Below are 20,560 nucleotides of genomic sequence, written 5' to 3'. Positions count from 1 at the left end.
GAGCACACACTAGCAGCTTGACAGCACACCTAAAAGCTCTAAAATAAAAGGAAGCTAATTCACCCAAAAGAAGTAGAAGGCAGGAAATAATCAAACTCAGGGCTGAAATCAACCATGAAGACACAAAAAGAACTATACAAAGAATCAACCAAACCAGGAGCTGGTTTTTCCTTTTTCTTTTCTTTTCTTTTCTTTTCTTTTCTTTTCTTTTCTTTTCTCTTTTCCTTTTCTTTTCTTTTCTTTTTTCTTTGAGAAATTCTGCAAGATAGATAAACCCTTTGCCAGACTATCTAGAGGGCACAGGAACAGTATCCTAATTAAAAAAATCAGAAATGAACAGAGAGATACAACAACAGAACCTGAGAAAATCCAAAGCATAATCACATTTTACTGCAAAAGGCTATACTCAACAAAACTGGAAAACCTGGATGAAATGGACAAATCTAGACAGATACCAGGTACCAGAGATAAATCAAGATCAGATTAATGATCTAAACAGCCCCCATATCCCCTATGGAAATAGCAGCATTCATTAATAGTTTCACAACCAAAAAAAAAAAAAAAAAAAAAAAACAGGACCAGATAGGTTTAGTGCAGAGTTCTATCAGGCCTTCAAAGAAGACCTAATTCCAATTCTCCTCAAACTATTTCACAAAATAGAAACAGAAGGTATTCTACCCAACTCATTCTATGAAGCCACAATTACTCTGATGCCTAAACCACACAAAAACGCAACAAAGAAAAAGAACTTCATACCAAGTTCCCTTATGAATATTGATGCAAAAATATTCAATAAAATTCTTGCAAACAGAATCCAAGAACACATCAAAATGATCATCCATCATGATCAAGTAGGCTTTATCTCAGTGATGCAGGGATGGTTTAATATACAAAACTCCATCAGTGTAATCCACTGTATAAACAAACTCAAAGACCAAAACCACATGATCATCTCCTTAGATTCTGAGAAAGCATTAGACAAATCCAAAACCCATTCATGATAAAAGTCTTGGAAAGATTAGAAATTCAAGGTCCATACTTAAACAAAATAAAAACAATCCATAGGAAGCCAGTAGCCAACATCAAACTAAATGGAGAGAAACATGAAGCAATCCCACTAAAGTCAGGATCTATACAAGGCTGCTCACCTTCTCCCTACCTATTCAATATAGTACTTGAAATCCTAACCAGACCAATTAGACAACAAAGGGAGATCATGGGGATACAAATTGGAAAGGAAAAAGTCAAAATATCACTATTTGCAAATGTTATGATAGTATAATAAGTGATCCTAAAAATTCCACCAGAGAACTTCTAAACCTGATAAACAGCTTCAGAGCAGTAGCTGGATATAAAATTAACTAAAAAAAAAAATCAGTGACATTTCTCTACAAAAAGGATAAACAGGCTGAGAAAGAAATTAGGGAAACAACACCCTTCTCAATAGTCACAAATAATACAATTTACCTTGGTGTGACTCTAACTAAGGAAGTGAAAGATCTGTATGACAAGAACTTCAAGTTTCTGAAGAAAGAAATTGAAGAAGATAGAAGATGGACAGATCTCCCATGCTCATAGATTGGCAGGATTAATATAGTAAAAATGGCTATCTTGCAAAAAGCAATCTATAGATTCAATGTAATCCCCATCAAAATCCCAACTCAATTCACCACTGAATTAGAGAGGGCAATCTGCAAATTCATCTGGAATGACAAAAAACCTAGGATAGCAAAAATTATTCTCAAGAATAAAAGAACCTCTGGTGAAATCACCATGCCTGACCTCAAGTTGTACTACAGAGCAATTGTGATTAAAAGTACATGGTACTGGTACAGCTACAGACAGATAGATCAATGGAACAAAAATGAAAGACCCAGAAATGAACCAAAACAACTATGGTCACTTGATCTTTGACAAGAGATTGAAAACAATCCAGTGGAAAAAAAGACAGCATTTTCAACAAATAGTGCTGGCTCAACTGGTGGTTATCATGAAGAAGAATATTAATTGATCCATTCTTATCTCTTTGTACAAAGCTCAAGTCTAAGTGGATCAAGGAACTCCACATAAAACCAGAGACACTGACACTTATAGAAGAGAATGTGGGGCAAAGCCTCAAAGATATGGGCACAGAGGAAAAGTTCCTGAACAGAACAGCAATGCCTTGTGCTGTAAAATCAAGAACTGACAAATCGGTCGGGCCTTATAAAATTGCAAAGCTTCTTTAAGGCAAAAGACACTGTCAATAGGACAAAAAGGCCACCGACAGATTGGGAAAGGATCTTTACCAATCCTAAATCTAATAAGGGACTAATATCCAATATATACAAAGAACTCAAGAAGCTGGACTCCAAAAAATCAAATAAACCTATTAAAATGGGGTACAGAGATAAACAAAAAATTCTCAACTGAGGAATACCGAATGGCACAGAAGCACCTGAAAAAAATGTTCAACATCCTTAATCATCAGAGAAATGCAAACCAAACAAACCTGAGATTCTACCTCACACCAGTCAGAATGACTAAGATCAAAAATACAGGTGACAGAAGATGCTAACAAGGGTGTAGAGAAAGAGGAACACTCCTCCATTGCTGGTGGGATTGCAAGCTGGTACACCCACACTGGAAATTAGTTTGGCAGTTCCGTAGGAAATTGGACATAGTACTACTGGAAGATCCAGCAATACCTCTCCTGGGCATATACCCAGAATATGTTCCAACTTGTAATAAGGACACATGCTCCACTATGCTTATAGCAGCCTTATTTATACTAGCCAGAAGCTGGAAAGAACCCAGATGTCCCTCAACAGAAGAATGGATACAGAAAATGTGGTACATTTACACAATAGAGTACTATGCAGCTATTAAAAAGAATGAATTTATGAAATTCTTAGGCAAATGGATGGATCTGGAGTATATCATCCTGTGTGAGGTAACCCAATCACAAAAGAACACACATGATATGCAGTCCCTGATAAGTGGATATCAGCCCAGAAACTTAGAATACCCAAGATACAATTTGCAAAACACATTAAACTCAAGAAGAAGGAAGACCAAAGTGTGGCTACTCCATTACTTCTTAGAATAGGGAACAAAATGCCCATGGAAGGAGTTGCAGAAGCAAAGTTTAGAGCAGAGCCTGAAGGAACCACTATACAGTCTGTCCCACTTGGGGATTTACCTCATAAACAACCACCAAACCCAATTACTAGGCAGATGCCAACAAGAGCATGCTGACAGGAGCCTGATATAGCTGTCTCCTCCGAGGATCTGCCAGTGCCTGGCAAGTACAGAAGTGGATGTTCACAGTCATCCATTAAACAGAGCACAAAGTCTCCAATGAAGGAACCAGAGAAATACCTAGGGAGCTGAAGGGGACTGAATCCCCATAGGAGGAACATCAATATGAACTAACCAGTACCCCCAGAGTTCCTTTGAACTATACCACCAATCAAAGAAAACACATGGTGGAACTTGTGGCTCTAGTTATATATGTAGCAGAGGATGGTCTAGTCGGTCATTAATGGGAGGAGAGGCCCTTGGTCCTGTGTAGGCTCTATACCCCAGTATAGGGGAATGCCAGGACCAGGAATGAGAGAGGGTGGGTGGGTGGGTGGGTAGGTTGTGGAGAAGCAGGAGGCTGGGTGGGGAGGTGGATGGGATAGGGGATTTTCAGAGGGGAAACTAGGAAAAGGGATAACATTTGAAATGTAAATAAAGAAAATATCTAATAATTTTTTTAAAACATGACATACAGTATTAGAAAAAAATGTTTTTTTTAAAAATAGAACTATATAATAAGTTTGTTCAATTACATTCTACACAACATATCTGGTGAAAGCTGATATTTATAGGTTTGTAAATATTTTCCAAAATCATCATTTTCAAATTTCTTTGTTGATATAATGCTTAAAATCGTGCATCATGTCGATGTATATGATCTTACAGGTTTAAAACTCATAAGGAATTTTTTTATCTTTATTGGTGGCATACAATCACAGGTGTGTGTGTGTGTGTGTGTGTGTGTGTGTGTGTGTGCGCGTGTGTCTGAATACCTAGGGAGACCAGGAAAGCAAGTCATACATTGTGGAGCTACCTAATAAAGTCTATGGGAACCCACTGTTGCTTCACTGGGGGAACATACTCTTTCCAGTGATAAACCATTTCTCCAAATCTCAGTGAAGTTTCTTTGGGTGTCCTTTCTATGGTGAATTTGCTTTGATCAAATGATCTACACTCTTTATGTTTCTGGTGATCCTGAATTTAAATCTGTAGACCTCACATAAGGATTACTTAGATTAGCAGTGTTCTGAGTAAATTCATAAACATTTAAATAAAAAGAAACTCCTTAAAATTGCTGTGGCTATGCCAGGCTGTATAAACTTAATTATATTATATACTGTCAAGACATATCTTATTTTACCAAAAAGGAGTGGAAGGTAAACATTCAGGATTTTTCATGTATGTATACATGCCACTCACAGGTTAAGTTTCATTTCTCAGTCTTTTCCTTCACTTTATTTGGAAGAATAATTTAAAATCCTTAGAAATCAAATAGCTAATCAAATTTTCGCTACAGAAACTTCTTGAGTAGTACCATTACTGTGGTAGCAAAAGAAAATTCCTTTTCTAGACAAACACACACAAAGAGTTAACTTGTGCAGAAATGACAGGTAGAACTGACAGCCAGAAGAGTTAGTGGAAGTAGTTCAGATTTAATTTTAAAAATTATTTCAGTAGAAAGTATTTTCTTGTTTCTCTGTGCATTTTAAAGATCTGGGCCATCATGTGTGTTTTACTAAAATGTAAGTCAAAATTCTGAGAACCATAGTAGAAGAAATGATTAAAATGATTATATATATTAATTCATATTTATTAAGACATTCCTGAAACTCTGGAATGAATCCCAATAGATTATGGAGACTACTCTATTTGATTCAATTGTGAATTTTGTCACAAATATTTTATTGAAAAAATCTTTATAATCTTCAGAGATGCTAGCCTAGAATGGTCTTCCTTATTCCGTTCCTTCTTTTCTTCTCTTCTCTTCCTTCCTTCCTTCCTTCCTTCCTTCCTTCCTTCTTTTCTTCCTTTCCTTTCTATAGATCCATCTATCAATATCTCCTGAGTGTTAGAATTAAAACCATGCACCAACACACCCAGATTTCTTTTTGTCTACACATTATGTTATTATTTGTTTGGTATTTTTTAAAGGTTTTCGGGTGCATCATTGTTACAAATTTTATAGTACTCAAATTGTTCATATGGGCTAACTATTATAGTGTTTGAAGGTGCTATGTGGCCTACTAGAAGAGAACATAATGATCAAGTTTACCCAGATAAAGACAGTGAGTTACAGTAACAACTTGCCTGGCAAGGAATATCAACTGATACCACAGTAACATGCACATCATGGAAATTACACTTTTCTCTTTTGGTTTAAGGCCTGTTCCATGAGTTAAAACACACATTTAGCATTGTTATCAGGCCAAGACTCTGTGGCTAGACATATCATGGACCCTGAGACTAAATCTAATATCATCACTCTAAATGAGCTTAGTGTTAATCAACTCAGATAACTTTTCATAATACCCATTTCTTGATGTATCTCAAAACCCACATCAGAGAAATTTCTACTTGTAGTAGATGACAATTAACACGGAAGAATGCAGAAACTCAAGACACAGAGCACAAAGAAACTATGTGCTCAGCACTAAATGGGACATTGTTATCCTAGGGCTTCATCTTGTTAGAGCTTACGAGTCATTATGGAAGAATGGAAGAAAAAGTCTGAAAGTCAGAGGTGGACGATTATGAGGAAACAGTGTCTCCTGGACAAAGGAAACAGTGTCTCCTGGACACAACAAGGTGGCTGCACTTACCAACTTAACAGTGACTGTGACAACATTTAGGAAACCACACAAGCTTAAGCCGGACCTAATCCCAGTGTGGAGAGGGGAGATGGCTACAAAGTCCCACCAATAGTCAAGAAGTTACTGGCACTTCTTAGTTCTTAAGACAGAATGGTTTGGTTTTATTAAGAGTGTAGGCTATAATATGTCAACCATACTCCAGAAGAAAGCCACACATACAAGATATTTCTTAACCACTGTCAGAGAAGCTTCTGCTCACAGTAGATGATGACCAAAACAACGGTTACAAAAGGACAGGGTGCAGAAAATAAGAAACTGCAAAATGCTCAGTCCTAAATATAACTTATATACTATCTCCCTTCCTTGAAAGATTCAGGGATCACTGAGGAAGAACAGAAACATAGTAAATGACTACAAGAAAACAATGTCTTCTGGGCACATCAGTACAGCTGCTCATATGAACTCTATGCAAGACAGAGCCAGAAAAAAATTCTAACATGGAAATTGGACATGGTATACCATATCTAGTGAAGGAATTATTTGCAATTATTAGTTTCTGGAAAAGAAAGTGTCAATTTACTCTAGAAGTAAGCATAGCTGCCACCCCTTATTAAAGATGTCTCTTCTTAACAGCAAATGAGGATTATCACAGAAAGTCACAATTGGAAACAATGCAGATACCAACAGATTGTAGGGATACCAACCTCAACAAACACATCTAAATCACATCTTCTGCATGTATAACTTAAAGAACATGCAGAAGAGGAGGCAGAAAATTGTCAGAACAAGAATATCAAGAAATCTATTATGAAAAATTCTGTCCTAGAAATGGCTGCAGAAAATATTGGAAAAATGACTGAATCATTAAAAGTGCTAATGTGGGGAGATAAAAAGTTCAAGACCTATCCCTAGACAGGGAGCTACATATGACTGCTGGGACTGGCACTCTGTGTGGCCAGAAAAACAAACAAACAAACAAACCCTATGAATTCATTTAACTCCTTGGGACCAGCAAGAAAGAGAAAGAAAGAGAAAAAGTTCACACATACACACACACACACACACACACACACACACACAGGGAGAGACAGAGAGACAGAGAGACAGAGAGAGAGACAGCGACAGAGACAGAGAGAATGGATGAAACAAGAGGCAGAATCCACAAACTTCATACATACAAATACGCATGCATATATACTTATACACATACATACATGTGTACAGATGTACAGACAGACATATACATAATTACCCATAGAATGGTTACAGCAAAGCTCCAGCAAGCAGGCTCCAGGTATTCCACACATATATAAATACACACACCTGGAGGATGGAAGGAACAGTGCTCCAACCTCCATTTGTACAAACTTTACACACACAAATACATAAACACACACACATGGCACATAGTTTATAGATGGGAGAGCCAATGTCCCAGCTAAACCATTCACACACACAGAGTTGATTGATGGGAGAAACAATGTACCAGTCACACCACACCATACATTTTTTTCTTTCACAGATTATATATGCCATCAAAATCTTTCAAGCAGTATACAACTATAGCGTGATTACGTGTTAGTTTTCTTCTAGTGAATGATTATGAAAAAAATCTTGCATTTTCACATATCTTTACAAAAAATAACATTACATAGCACAGGTAAAGAAAACTAATTATTCTAAAACACCTACATGCATTCATAAGCAAGGAACTTCTATAGATTAACAAAGGGTAAGCAAGCAAGATAGTTTTCTCAGCTTGTTTCTCTTACTGGGAGGCAGCAATTTGCTTTTACAAAGAAAGAAGTGATTACAATATTATTTATCTTTAAAAATAATCTTGTAAAAATCTTAATCACAAATCTAAACTTTTTTATATAAAAATCAGTCATATCTATCTTAAACCCTCAAAATGCACATCTACTCATCAGCAATTCTTAATAAATCTTATCAGGAAACTGAGGGTAAAAATGGGTGTAAGAAATCAATTATCACCAGTCCAGCCTCAGTGAGAGTCACATAAGACAGTACAGCCACTGTCTTGTTCCCTGACTATAAAGGGTCCCTAGCTTAACTAAGAGTGTGCCTTTCTGAACTTCATAATGTTTGCTAAGATGTTTTACATCAGAGCCAGTAGTAAAAAAAAAAATATCTCAACCTAGCTTAACTAAGAAATTCATTTTTCCCAAAGTTTTCTAAGGGGTGGTAGTCATTGTTGAAAATCTAAGTAAGTTTTTCTCTAAGGAGGTGATTGAATCATTAATCTGCTCCAGCGGCAATGCCCAAAAGAGATCAAGTACTAATGTTGTGAATGCCACCAATACTATCCAGTGAGGGGCTAGAAGCCCCTTTAAAGTTTTCATATAATGCTTAGATTAAGAGGGCAGCAAGCGGAGCAGAACTCCATAACAGCATAAAATTCTCAGTACACATAGTCCTCAGGGCTGTGTCACACAGTGCCTACCCATATGGTTGCAGTAACACATGGGCTACATTCCATACGTTCCAAAGACATTTGTCATTCCTCCTGCACAACTCCTAGCAGAGAACTGTCAGCCATAAAATCATGCATACAACACCCAACAAGAAAGACCTACTCATCTGGGCGTGGTGGCACATGCCTTTAATCCCAGCACTTGGGAGGCAGAGGCAGGCGGATTTCTGAGTTCGAGGCCAGCCTAGTCTATAAAGTCAGTACCAGGATAGTCAGGGCTATACAGAGAAACCCTGTCTCAAAAACAAAACAAAACAAAACAAAACAACAACAAAAACAAAACAACAACAAAAACAACAGCAACAAAAAGACCTACTCAAGAGGCTGCATATGTGTGCATCTACATGTACATGATAATAAAGAAAAAGATGCCATGAACTTGCGAATGGCAGAGTCATGAGATGGGGATAGAAGAAGATATCTAGGAAGGAATGGAGAGAGGAAATGAAATGAAGTAAATTAAAACATGTTTAAAGCAAGTACAAAATTCTGAAAGCACTGAAAAAAGGTTGGCTAACATATCACTTATGTCAGCACAAAATGAATTTGATGAACATAAAGTTGAGGAGGAGAATAGGAGTATCACAATCAAAACACTTTAAAGATTGTCAAAGTTGTAATAATTTTTAAATAAACACCTATACACTTTACATCATGCTAGAGCAGACACAATAATTAATGAGAATTCTATATCCTCAACTATGAAATCAAAACTATGAATCATATCAGTGAAACAAAGAACTATAAATATGGACCCAGAAAATTATCTGTAGTGCTCAAATGTATGGGGTTCTAGAAAATGAAAACAAACATGCTCTGACATCTTTATCAATAGCATTTACTCTGATGAAATGATCCACAATGGGGAAACTACATTTGTGCTAATGAGGATACATAGTTCTACAACTCCACAGAATATTAACATGAAACCTATATTATTATTCCTGATTAAAAAACATAAAAATGTTTTAGATAGAACATTATCAACATAACTTAAGCATGCACATCTAAACCAAGATGCAAGTGTATAAATTGGTATTTACCTTTGGTTTTCCTCAGTTCTTCCACAAGACACTGTGCTTCCTCTTGAACACGGTCCTCAATGTTCCTTTTCCCCATGCCCAAATTTCGCAGGGTCATGAGTGTAAATCGTCTCATCTCTTTCCATCTGTTTCCATTGCTAAAAACAACGCCTAAAGAAATGAGAAGGTACTAGAAATAGATGCTAAGAACAGGTGAGTGTGGAAACAATAGAGTGGCCCCATTGTCCCTACGAAGGAAGCCCATCCCTTTCTTTCAATCTTATATCTCACTGTAAACACTGTGCAAGACACACATGAATATGTACACATACTTACCAAAACCTTTAATAATTTTTTCAGCCATTGGAAAGCTTCCTCTACCAGCAAACTCCTCCCCACGATCAATCAGAGCTTCCTTCACTGCTTCATACCCATGCAATATGACAGTAGGCTTTGAGCCCAAATACAGAGTGAACACAGGGCCATAAGCTTTTGAGAACTGGAAATAGAAAAGAAAATGCAAATATTAGCAAACATATGTAACCTTGATCAATATAGTGTAAACCTCATTCATGCTGATATTATCTCTGTATTTTAATTTTTTTATTTAGGCAAATGTACCTTCAAATGGTTCTGAAGGTTATTTATTTAGCATTATGGTGATTATCAGTTATTAATGCCTGCAATGGACAGGCAATGTCTCAGGGTTCAGCCAGTTGTTACACAAAGATTACAATGATTTTTTTGTAACACAACATTCAGCAGGACACCAACCACCAGAGCTCCAGGTATGCTACCCCCCTAGCAGCATCTGTCCCAACTTTCTTAGTACCCGCCCACTCACTACAGTCACCCTTCTAACCCCCTGCACACACCGTTTCCAAGCTCTTAACTTGAGCAGAAGTCCAGCCAATAACTTGGGTGGAGATCATCTACTCAATGACAGGCCGTCCAGGCCAGAGAACCAAAGAAAAAACAGAAGTCAAGGAGTGCAACAACCATATTACTAAATTTGATTTACAGATTTAATGCTATATATCAAACAATCTTTACAGGTTTAAAAACTACAGAGGACATTATATGGGACCATAAAGGACAAAGAATAGTCAAAGAATTCTTAAGGAGAAAAAAAAACTTTGTGGTATAACAATACCACACCTCAAATTTTACTACAAACCTATTGTGGTATAAATAGTTTGGCACTCATATGAAAAAGACAAGTAGACTAATGGATTAGACAAAATGTAGAAATAAAGGAATACAGCTAAGCCCAATTAAGGTTTGAAGTATAAACTTTTAAGTCACTAAAAATGATTCTATAGATCAGTGCAGACTTGATTTACTGCTGCTACCATAAAGATGTAAAGATGTAAAGATATATATCTAAAAGTATACCTGATTTGTTGGATAAAATTTGTTGGATAAAATGTTACTCACTATTGACCTTCAACCAAAACTAATGGGGAAAACTGCTTTTTAAAAATATAACAAATATTCGTAAATTTCCTGTTTGGATGGACTTTATATTTTTATTTAAAAATTCATTGAACTAGAGCTACAGTTCCAACCCATAGTTCAGCTGCATTCCTGGAGGCCTGGAAACACTAGGGCCAAGCAGTTGGGACCCTCCCCCACACTCTGTGCCTTCCATGTTTCATATGCCCATCACCCATGAGCTATCCCCTGTCCCCTGAGCTCTGTCTTCTGGTCCACAGCTCTTCATGCATTTCTGGAGGCCAGCAGACATCAAGGATAACCTGGTAGGAACCTGCCCTAGGTTGCTGCTTGCGTGGTCTCCTGGGGTCACACAGCAAAAGTAAACTGAACCCTGTCCCCTGTGCTTCATTTTCCCCTGTGCCTCCATTCTCTAAGGACACAGACACCAGGGAAAGCCAGGTGAAAATGCTCCCCACAAATTTCCCGAAGATCAAGTGCCTCTAAATCACAGGAAAAAAGTCCTAAATTGAACCTGTTCTCCTGTGCTCCATTTTCCAGCCCACAACTCTACTTGTATTCCTGGAAGTCTGATAGTATCGGGGACAAACACATGGCTGAAAGCCAGCTAAAGAACACATTCAACAAAACCCTGGGCAATATGACACCACCAGCGCCTGGATAACCTACTACAGCAAACACTGGATATCCTAACACAGTTAAACCACAAGAAAATGATCTTAAATCCAATATTATAAAGAAGATAAAGGCATTTAAAGAGGAAATGAATAAATCTCTTTTAAAATATAGGAAAATACCATCAAACAGATGAAGGAAATGAATAAAAATGTTCAAGACCTGAAAATGGAAATAAAAGAAAAAAATAAATGAACAAATAAAATAAAACATAAGAAAACAAACAACAGCATCCACCTCTGTATATATCAGGCTCTTGCAGAGCTTCTCAAGAGACAGCTATATCAGACTCATGTCATTATGAACTTCTTGGCATCCACAATAGTGTCTGCATTTGTTGACTGTGTATATAGGATGGATCCCCAGGTGAGGCAGTCTCTCAATGGCCTTTCCTTCAGTCTCTGTTCCACACATTGACTCCATATTTCCTCCCATGAGTATTTTGTTCCCCCTTCTAAGAAGGATTGAAGCATCTACACTTTGTTCTTCCTTCCACTTGAGCTTCCTGTGGTCTGTGAATTGTATCTTGAGTATTCCAAGCTTTTGGGTTACTATCCCATTATCAGTGAGTAAATACTATGTGTGTTCTTTAATGACTAGGTTACCTCACTCAGGATTATATTTTCTGATTACATCCATTTGCCCCAATGTAAAGAAAGAGATGCCTATAAACTACAAAAAGCTTACAGAACACCAGTTAGATTGGAAGACAAAAGAAAATCCTTCTAGGACAAGCTAAAAACCTAGTAAAACAGAAACTCCTACGAATCTATGAGAGTGACCCCAGCCAAAACTACTCACCTTATGGGATATAGAACCTAAAATGGCCACCTGCTATGAGAAGGCAAGACTTCCAGTGGAGGTGCAGGGACACTAACCCAGCCATAAACCTTCAAGTCACAATTTGTCATGTCTACAAAATGTGCGGAAGTAAAACTGGAGCAAATTTTTTTTGAGGGAATTACTAAACAAGGCCTGACCCAACTTGAGATCCATGCTATGAGAGAAAGCCCACCCCGACACTATTAATGATATTCTGCTACACTTGCAGACAGAAGACTAGCATAACTGTCACCTGTTTTACCAAGCAGCTGATGGAAACAGTTGAAAACTCATAGCCAAACACTAGGCAGAGCTAAGAGGATCTTGAGAAAGAAGGAGAAGGATGGAAGGAGCAGAGAGGTTGAAGAAACCATTAGAAAACCTGCAAAATCAAATAACCTGGGCAAAAAGTGGCTCACAGAAACTGAACCACAAACCAGAGAACATGTATGGAATGGACCTATGCCCTTAGTACACATGTAAGAGTTGTGCAGCTCTGTCTTCATTGGGACACCTAACAGGAGAAGAAGGGGATGTCTCTGACTTGGCTGCCTATCTTTGAATACATTTCTCCTAACTGAGTGACTTTATCTAGCCTCAATAGGAAAAGATATTCCTATTGCTACTGCAACTTGATATGCCAAGGCTGGTTGATATCCAGGCATGAATTCCACTTCTAGGAGAAGACAGGGATAGTAGGTTAAGTGGGAGGGGGGACAACTGAGAGGAGGGAGGGGAAGCTTCTGTCAGGAAACAAGTAACTAAATTAATAAATGAAATGGCCTAAACTCCTTCAACCTAAGACCTTGCTCATTACTCTTTTCCTGAGAAATGCCAGCTATAAAAGACATAAGGTACACAATACTTGGCAAGAGGCATGGCCTTATGATTATTTATAACTTTAGTACCTCTAGTACTGTATTTTCATTTAAAACAACTTCTACTTTATCTGCCTTATCAAGTTATTAGTGGGGCCTAAAGAATACTTACGTTGGTGAAGGATTGGCTGATGTTCTTCACATCTATCTGGAGGAAGTTACCAATAATTGGGAGAGGCGTGGGGCCAGGAGGGAGCTTCCCTCTCCCAGAGCTCTGTCTCCATAGTGAGAGGAGAATAAGACAGGATAGAGTGAGCGCTAGGAACACGACCAGATCCATAGCGAACCTCCTTACTGACACAGTTGTGATCAGGCATCACAGAGTTTTTATAACACTGAAAAAACATGCTCCACTTTGAGCATCATTGACTAATCCATTAGGAAATATTTAATCTCCCTTTATCTCTCTCTAATAGACTTTGTCTCTTTGATAGAGATAAAAATAAGATGTAATTTACCCTTGACCTTTACAGAGTGCCCATTTGAATTTCTGGTTAACAGTACAGACTGGTGTCTAAGTACTGCTGATAAAAGTAAATGAACATGTTTCTAATATGCAGTTATTCTTCAGAAGTAATAGATTAATTTTGAGATTCAAGAAAACTTCTCAACCTTTATATACTTGGGTTGGCAGCCATATAGTCATATATGACTTATATCATATATAACTTATGAATATTTATATACTTTATGAAATATGTTTGCCTTTTAACAAAGTCATACTGTATAACATAGGTTGTCTTCAAGGTGACAATTCTTCTGCTGCATTGCCCCAATAGCTAGAAATCTATTTATGCAACACAATGATCATACATTCTTTTTTTTCCATTTTTTATTAGGTATTTTCTTCATTTACATTTCAAATGCTATCCCGAAAGCCCCTATACCCTCCCCCAGCCCTGCTCCCCTACCCACCCACTCCTACTTCTTGGCCCTGGTGTTCCCCTGTACTGGGGCATATAAAGTTTGCAAGACCAGAACATACATTCTTAAAATATTTATATTCTATATTCAGCATTATAACACATTTTGTTCAATGATGCATGATTTATAGGTCCTTATTTTACTCTTGATAAATATAAAACTAAGAAAACAAAGCATACATGTCATTCACCTATCTTAACTTAACCACGAAAGATCAGTATTCCTTTTCTAAAGGTGGTGAAACAAAAAGAACTGTCAGTGTCTTACAGCTCATAGCTGGAAGAATTTAAAATCCACTATGGCTATCTAATGAGCATGCTTACTACTCTGACTTTCCAATAGATTCTTAAAGAAAAGTCTTAAAATTCTCCACTTTCCACTAATGCAGATATGAAACTGGCTAAACAAAATTCTATACAGAGAAAATAACAATTGATACCAGCTAACCCTCCCCCCAAAAGCAGCATCAACTGAGTACCTAGTATTCAAATGCCTGAGGCTAAGGGGGGATATTTCTAACTTACACTACATCTCTTGCATTTTGTGCCCTTCAAAAGCATTCAGAACAATTCTATCCATGATTACTTGACTATGTGCTAGGTCACTATTCAGTGATAACCACTATCAATAACAGTAAACATGAACCTAGTTAATAATTATATCATTGTTTTAACTTAGAAGTCAAAAAAGTTTACTTGTTTTGTAATGTTCAGAACTTCAGTGACCCAATGTCACAGTTATCCTCATTATTTACATCAGAGAAAGAAGTAATTTGTTGCTTCCATATCATATTGCTCTAAAATCCCCCCAAAAAACAGATTTGTATGAATCAATCTCAGATATCTTTTTATGCCTGTAGAGATATTTGTTCTGGTGCAATTTCACTCACATATAAGTCATTTTAATGCATTGGATGATCTGTTTCTTTATAAAATATAAGAATTATAGGACAGTTAAAGAGAAATGGACCTATGACCTCAACAGTCTACATTTTGCTTCAATTTTAAGGAAGGAGCTGTTGATGATGCATGGAATATCAGCAATCACTGTAACTCTAACAAAGATGAAAGGTCTCTTGTTGAGACCATTTTTCTTGACCCTTTTTTTTTCATTTTATTTCATTTATTAACTTGTCTCTTCATTTATCATCACACATTTTAAAGTGATTTTATATCTTTATAAAAATTATTTGTACATATTCATTGCACAATTGAATAGAATTCATAACACCATTTTATTCAAGTATATCTTGACTTTGACATTATAAACACACTTTCTTTACCAGGGTTGTTCTTCCTCATTATGACTCCTAGTCATCTTCCTCTTCTGAAATGGTCCCTCTTTTGTGTCATGGACTACTCTCTCTATTTAAGAAATTATTCAAAGAGGAGGTCACAGGGTGTCTATGGGAGTTACTCTACCTGAGACTCCTGGCAGTGGGTGATGTTGCACCTGAACTGGCAACTGCCTGTGGACAGGCAGGACTCACAGTGGAGAAATAAAGACAGTGACTCACCCACAGAACTTTCAACCTAAAATGTATCCTGCCTACAAGATGTACAGGGACAAGGATGGAGCAAAGTTGGAGGGAATGGCCAGTGAATGACTGGCCCAAATTGAGACCCAGCTCATGGACAAAACCCAATCCCTGAAACAATTAAGGATGCTCTCTTATGCTTGCAGACCAGAACCTAACATAACTGTCTTTTGAGAGGCTCCACCCGGCAGCCACTGGAAACAGATACAGAAACCTACAGCCAAATATTAAATAGAGCTTGGAAAGTCTTGTGAAAGAGTTGGCAAAGGGATTGAGGGACACCCCCCCAAAAAAATAGGATAGAGACTCCAACAGAGTCAACTAACTTGGAACCTTGGGGATTCCCCAGATTTACTCCCCCTCTATTTTCTCTTCAGAAAAGTTCAAGCTTCCAAGGTGTGACAGCCAAATTAGACAAATCAATTAGACAAATCAATTAGACAAATCAATTAGACAAATCAAGATATAAGAAAACAAGACAAACGCTACCATGTTGAGGCTGGATAGGACAACACAGTAGGAAGGAAAATATTTTCAAGACCAAGGAAAAGAGCCACTCGACTTTTAGGAGTTCCCCTAAAACACCAAGAACTTACTTAAGATTTTACTTAAGAAAAATATTGGGTTTGTTCCCTTCATATCACTCTAGAAGTGAATCTAGCTCAGATAACTGACCACAGAGAAATCAGATCACTGAGCAGAAATTACTTGAGGAACTGTGAGTCCTTGACTGTATTGTCTCCCCCAAAAAAGTTGTTTTGTATTTTTTTATTCTTGTTTAAATTAGAGTTACTATTATTGCGATGAAATGTCATAACCAAAACCAAATTGTGTGTGTGTGGGGGGGGGAGCTTTAATTGGTTTACAATTCCACATCATGGTTCATCATTGGAAGAAGTTGGAAGAATTCAAAATAGGAACCTCAGAAGAACAGAGTTCTGGAAGCAGGAACTAATGCAGAAGTTATGGAGGGGCGTCACTTACAAGTTTGTTTCCCATGGCTTGCTCATCCTTCTTTCTCCTAAAACCCAGAACTACCCATCATGAGCTGAGCCCTCCTCAATCAATCACTAATTAAGAATATGCCTATAGCCAGATCTTAGGGAGACATTTTCTCAATTGAAGGTTCCTCTTTACAAATGACTCTACTTTGTGTCAAGTTGACATAAACGTCGACATCATAATACCGTAATTTCTAAGGATGGAAGAAATTACTATAGAGTAAGGAAGGTTGAATAAAGAGTAGTTTCTGTGTCTTTATGTTTTAAAAAATCATAGGTGTTTGGGGATATTAGAAATCATAGTGTAAAATGACCAGACTGCTCAGAATGGAATGTGAGGACACAGACATGATAAAAATTCAAATGTGAATACAATGATGTATTATTCAAATTATAATGGCAAAGCTCAAGCAATGGCTTGATTTATATAGATGGCCTCATAGGTGTTCTAAATCGACTAAGCAGATATTGCTAAGTTCTCTTAGTAGAGAAAATTGTCTTTTCAGACTATGTTATACAGTATTTCATAAATCATATCATATAAATTCTATATATTACCTTTAAATGTTCATATCAGTATTTCTTATGATTCCCTCTACTTTATCTAAGACAAAATTATTCCCACTGGGGACTAAAAGCTGAGCCTTGGAGATTCTGTCCTTTGGCTAGGCAGACAGATACTATAGGTAATAGAGCCAGGGTTTGAGTCCTTATCTTGCCCTTTTTTCCTCCATATAGACATTCAGGTCTATTGCATTCATCAACCTTTACTGACTGTGCACTGTGATTTAATATTGGTCTTATTTAGTCTTATTCAAAACAAACATGAGTTTAGTTAATAATTATATCATCATTTTTTACATAGAGGTCAGAAAATTTTTATCTTAATGTGCTTTCAAATCTAGTTAATAATTAGATCATCATTCTCTGATGTGGAGGTCAGAAAAGTTCTAGTTTAATAATCTTTAGACCTTTAGTGACCCAAAGTCATCTTACCCTGCTGTCTTGTACAAGGTAAGCAGAATTTGTTGCCTGACTCATGTTAACCTAAGATCTCAAAGAAACAAGTTCCATTTACTGGGTATAGGCTAGATTAAGTTGACAGATGGTAAAATCTTGAATGGATGAGATCTTAAGTGCCTCAATGCCCAGAGTACTAGCTGAGGACAGAGCCTATGGAATAGTTAGAGACATGTCCTAACCTGTTGTATTGTCCACGAGAATCATTGTGGATGGCTGATCAAATCTTGAGCTACATGTCACCCTCAGAAGTATCAGTACATAAGCAGTATGACCTTTGTCCTTTTCTGAACTAGTCTCAGAACTGGTCTGATCTATGGGTTTAGGATGGGGCCCAACATACAGCATTCATTTCAAAAGGGCTGTCCATACCACCAGTCCCTCAATATCAGGAAGTTCAATGCAGAGTGATTGTCTTTACATAAGAGGAGAATATTGAAAGCAGACAACAAGTTATAACATAAAAAATTACTTTTGAAGACTATTCACCAAGGAAGACTTCTCAGACATGTTTAAGCCAATAGTGAGTCGATCAGCCAGCTGATACTACTAGGGTTCTGGATCCCATTGTAGCCCTGTGCTTTTCTCACTTTAAGCCCATAATTAAAAATGTTTCCATGTTGACATACTTAATTTAACAATGGGTATCCAGAAACAGAATTATAGGAGCCCAAAAAGAAAAGTTAATACATGTAGTTACATTCCCAGAACAACAGTTTGATGACTAAGGTCCTTTGTGGTTTTGATTTTTGTTTTGGGGGATTCATTGTTTGTTTGCTTGTTTGTTTGTTTGTTTTCATTTTAGCAAGTAGTATTGTGTAAGTGCTGAGTTTTATGTCCTAAATGGTACTTCCATTGTGCTTAGAAATGGGGGCCCATTATAATTATTATTTTTTCTGTTTTATTAGATTTAGTATATTCTGGTTTATTTTTTATTTCTTTATTTTGTTTATTAGCTATTTATTTCATTTACATTTCCAATGCTATCCCAAAAATCCCCCAAACTCTCCCCCACCAACTCCCCCACCTATCCACTCCCACTTCTTGGCCCTGGTGTTCCCCTGTACTGAGGCATATAAAGTTTGCACAACCAATGCTCCTCTCTTTCCAATGATGGCCGACTAGGCCATCTTATGATACATATGCAGCTAGAGACACAAGCTCCGGGGGATACTGGTTAGTTCATATTGTTGTTCTAACTAGAGGGTTGCAGATCCCTTTAGCTCCTTGGGTACTTTCTCTAGCTCCTCCATTGGGGGCCCTGTGATCCATCCAATAGCTTACTGTGAGCATCCACTTCTGTGTTTAATAGGCTCCAGCATAGTCTCACAAGAGTCAGCTATATCTGGGTCCTTTCAGCAAAATCTTGCTACTATATGCAACGGTGTCAGCATTTGGAAGCTAATTATGGGATGGATCCAGGGATATGGCAGTCTCTAGATGGTCTATCCTTTCATCTCAGCTCCAAACTTTGTCTCTGTAACTCCTTCCATGAGTGTTTTGTTCCCAATTCTTAGAAGGGGCAAAGTTTCCATATTTTGGTCTTCAGTCTTCTTGAGTTTCATGTGTTTAGCAAATTGTATCTTATAACTTGGGTATTCTAAGTTTCTGGGCTAATATCTACTTATCAGTGAGAACATATTGTGTGAGTTCTTTTGTGATTGGGTTACTTCACTCAGGATGATGTGCTCCAGGTCCATACATTTGCCTAGGAATTTCATAAATTCATTCTTTTTCATAGCTGAGTAGTACTCCATTGTGTAAATGTACCACATTTTCTGTATCCATTCCTCTGTTGAGGGGCATCTGGGTACTTTTCAGCTTCTGGCTATTATAAATAAGGCTGCTATGAACATAGTGGAGCATGCGTCCTTGTTACGGGTTGGAACATCTTCTGGATATTTGCCCAGGAGAGGTATTGTGGGATCCTCTGGTAGTACTATGTCCAATTTTTTGATGAACTGCCAGACTGATTTCCAGACTGGTTGAACAAGCTTGTAATCCCAGCAAAAATGGAGGAGTGTTCCTCTTTCTCCACATCCTCGCCAGCATCTGCTGTCACCTGAATTTTTGATCTTAGCCATTCTGACTAGTGTGAGGTGGAATCTCAGGGTTGTTTTGATTTGTATTTCCCTAATGATTAAGGATGTTGAACCTTTTTCAGGTGCTTCTCAGCCTTTTGGTATTGCTCAGGTGAGAATTCTTTGTTTAGTTCTGAGCCCCACTGTTTAATGGGGTTATTTGATTTTCTGGAATCCACCCTCTTGAGTTCTTTATATATATTGGATATTAGTCCCCTATCTGATTTAGGATAGGTAAAGATCCTTTCCCAATATGTTGGTGGTCCTTCTGTCTTATTGACGGTGTCTTTTGCCTTGCAGAAGCTTTGCAATTTTATGAGGTCCCATTTGTCAATTCTCAATCTTACAGCACAAGCCATTGCTGTTCTATTCAGGAATTTTTCCCCTGTGCCCATATCTTTGAGGCTTTTCCCTACTTTCTCCTCTATAAGTTTCAGCGTCTCTGGTTTTCTGTGGAGCTCCTTGATCCACTTAGATCTGACCTTAGTACAAGGAGATAGGAATGGATCAATTCGCATTCTTCTACATAACTGCCTGTTGTGCGAGCACCATTTGTTGAAAATGCTGTCTTTTTTCCACTGGATGGTTTTTGCTCCCTTGTCAAAGATCAAGTGACCATAGGTGTGTGGGTTCATTTCTGGGTCTTCAATTCTATTCCATTGGTCTACTTGTCTGTCGCTATACCAGTACATGCAGTTTTTATCACAATTGCTATGTAGTATAGCTTTAGGTCAGGCATAGTGATTCCACCGGAGTTGTTTTTATCCTTGAGCACAGT

The 20,560-nt window shown here is 37.5% G+C and overlaps 1 protein-coding gene across 2 annotated transcripts in view; it reads right to left on the bottom strand.

The window, feature by feature from the left end:
- Window positions 1–13,573, bottom strand: part of Cyp2c29 (cytochrome P450, family 2, subfamily c, polypeptide 29) — a 43,670-nt gene extending 30,097 nt beyond the window's left edge. The window contains exons 1-3 of one of the 2 annotated variants that reach the window (XM_006526636.2): window positions 13,332–13,573; window positions 9,726–9,888; window positions 9,411–9,560 (exon numbers count right to left, since the gene is read on the bottom strand). In XM_006526636.2, the coding sequence (XP_006526699.1) occupies window positions 9,411–9,560; window positions 9,726–9,888; window positions 13,332–13,499 (481 nt within the window). In that variant the 5' untranslated portion in view covers window positions 13,500–13,573. The remainder of the gene's footprint in view (window positions 1–9,410; window positions 9,561–9,725; window positions 9,889–13,331) is intronic. The other variant, NM_007815.3, reaches the window with a different exon arrangement.
- Window positions 13,574–20,560: the final 6,987 nt, after the last annotated feature.

Source organism: Mus musculus, chromosome 19, assembly GCF_000001635.26.
Source record: "Mus musculus strain C57BL/6J chromosome 19, GRCm38.p6 C57BL/6J".
In the NCBI taxonomy this organism is placed as follows: domain Eukaryota; kingdom Metazoa; phylum Chordata; class Mammalia; order Rodentia; family Muridae; genus Mus; species Mus musculus.
This window is presented reverse-complemented; position numbering and strand designations above follow the sequence as displayed.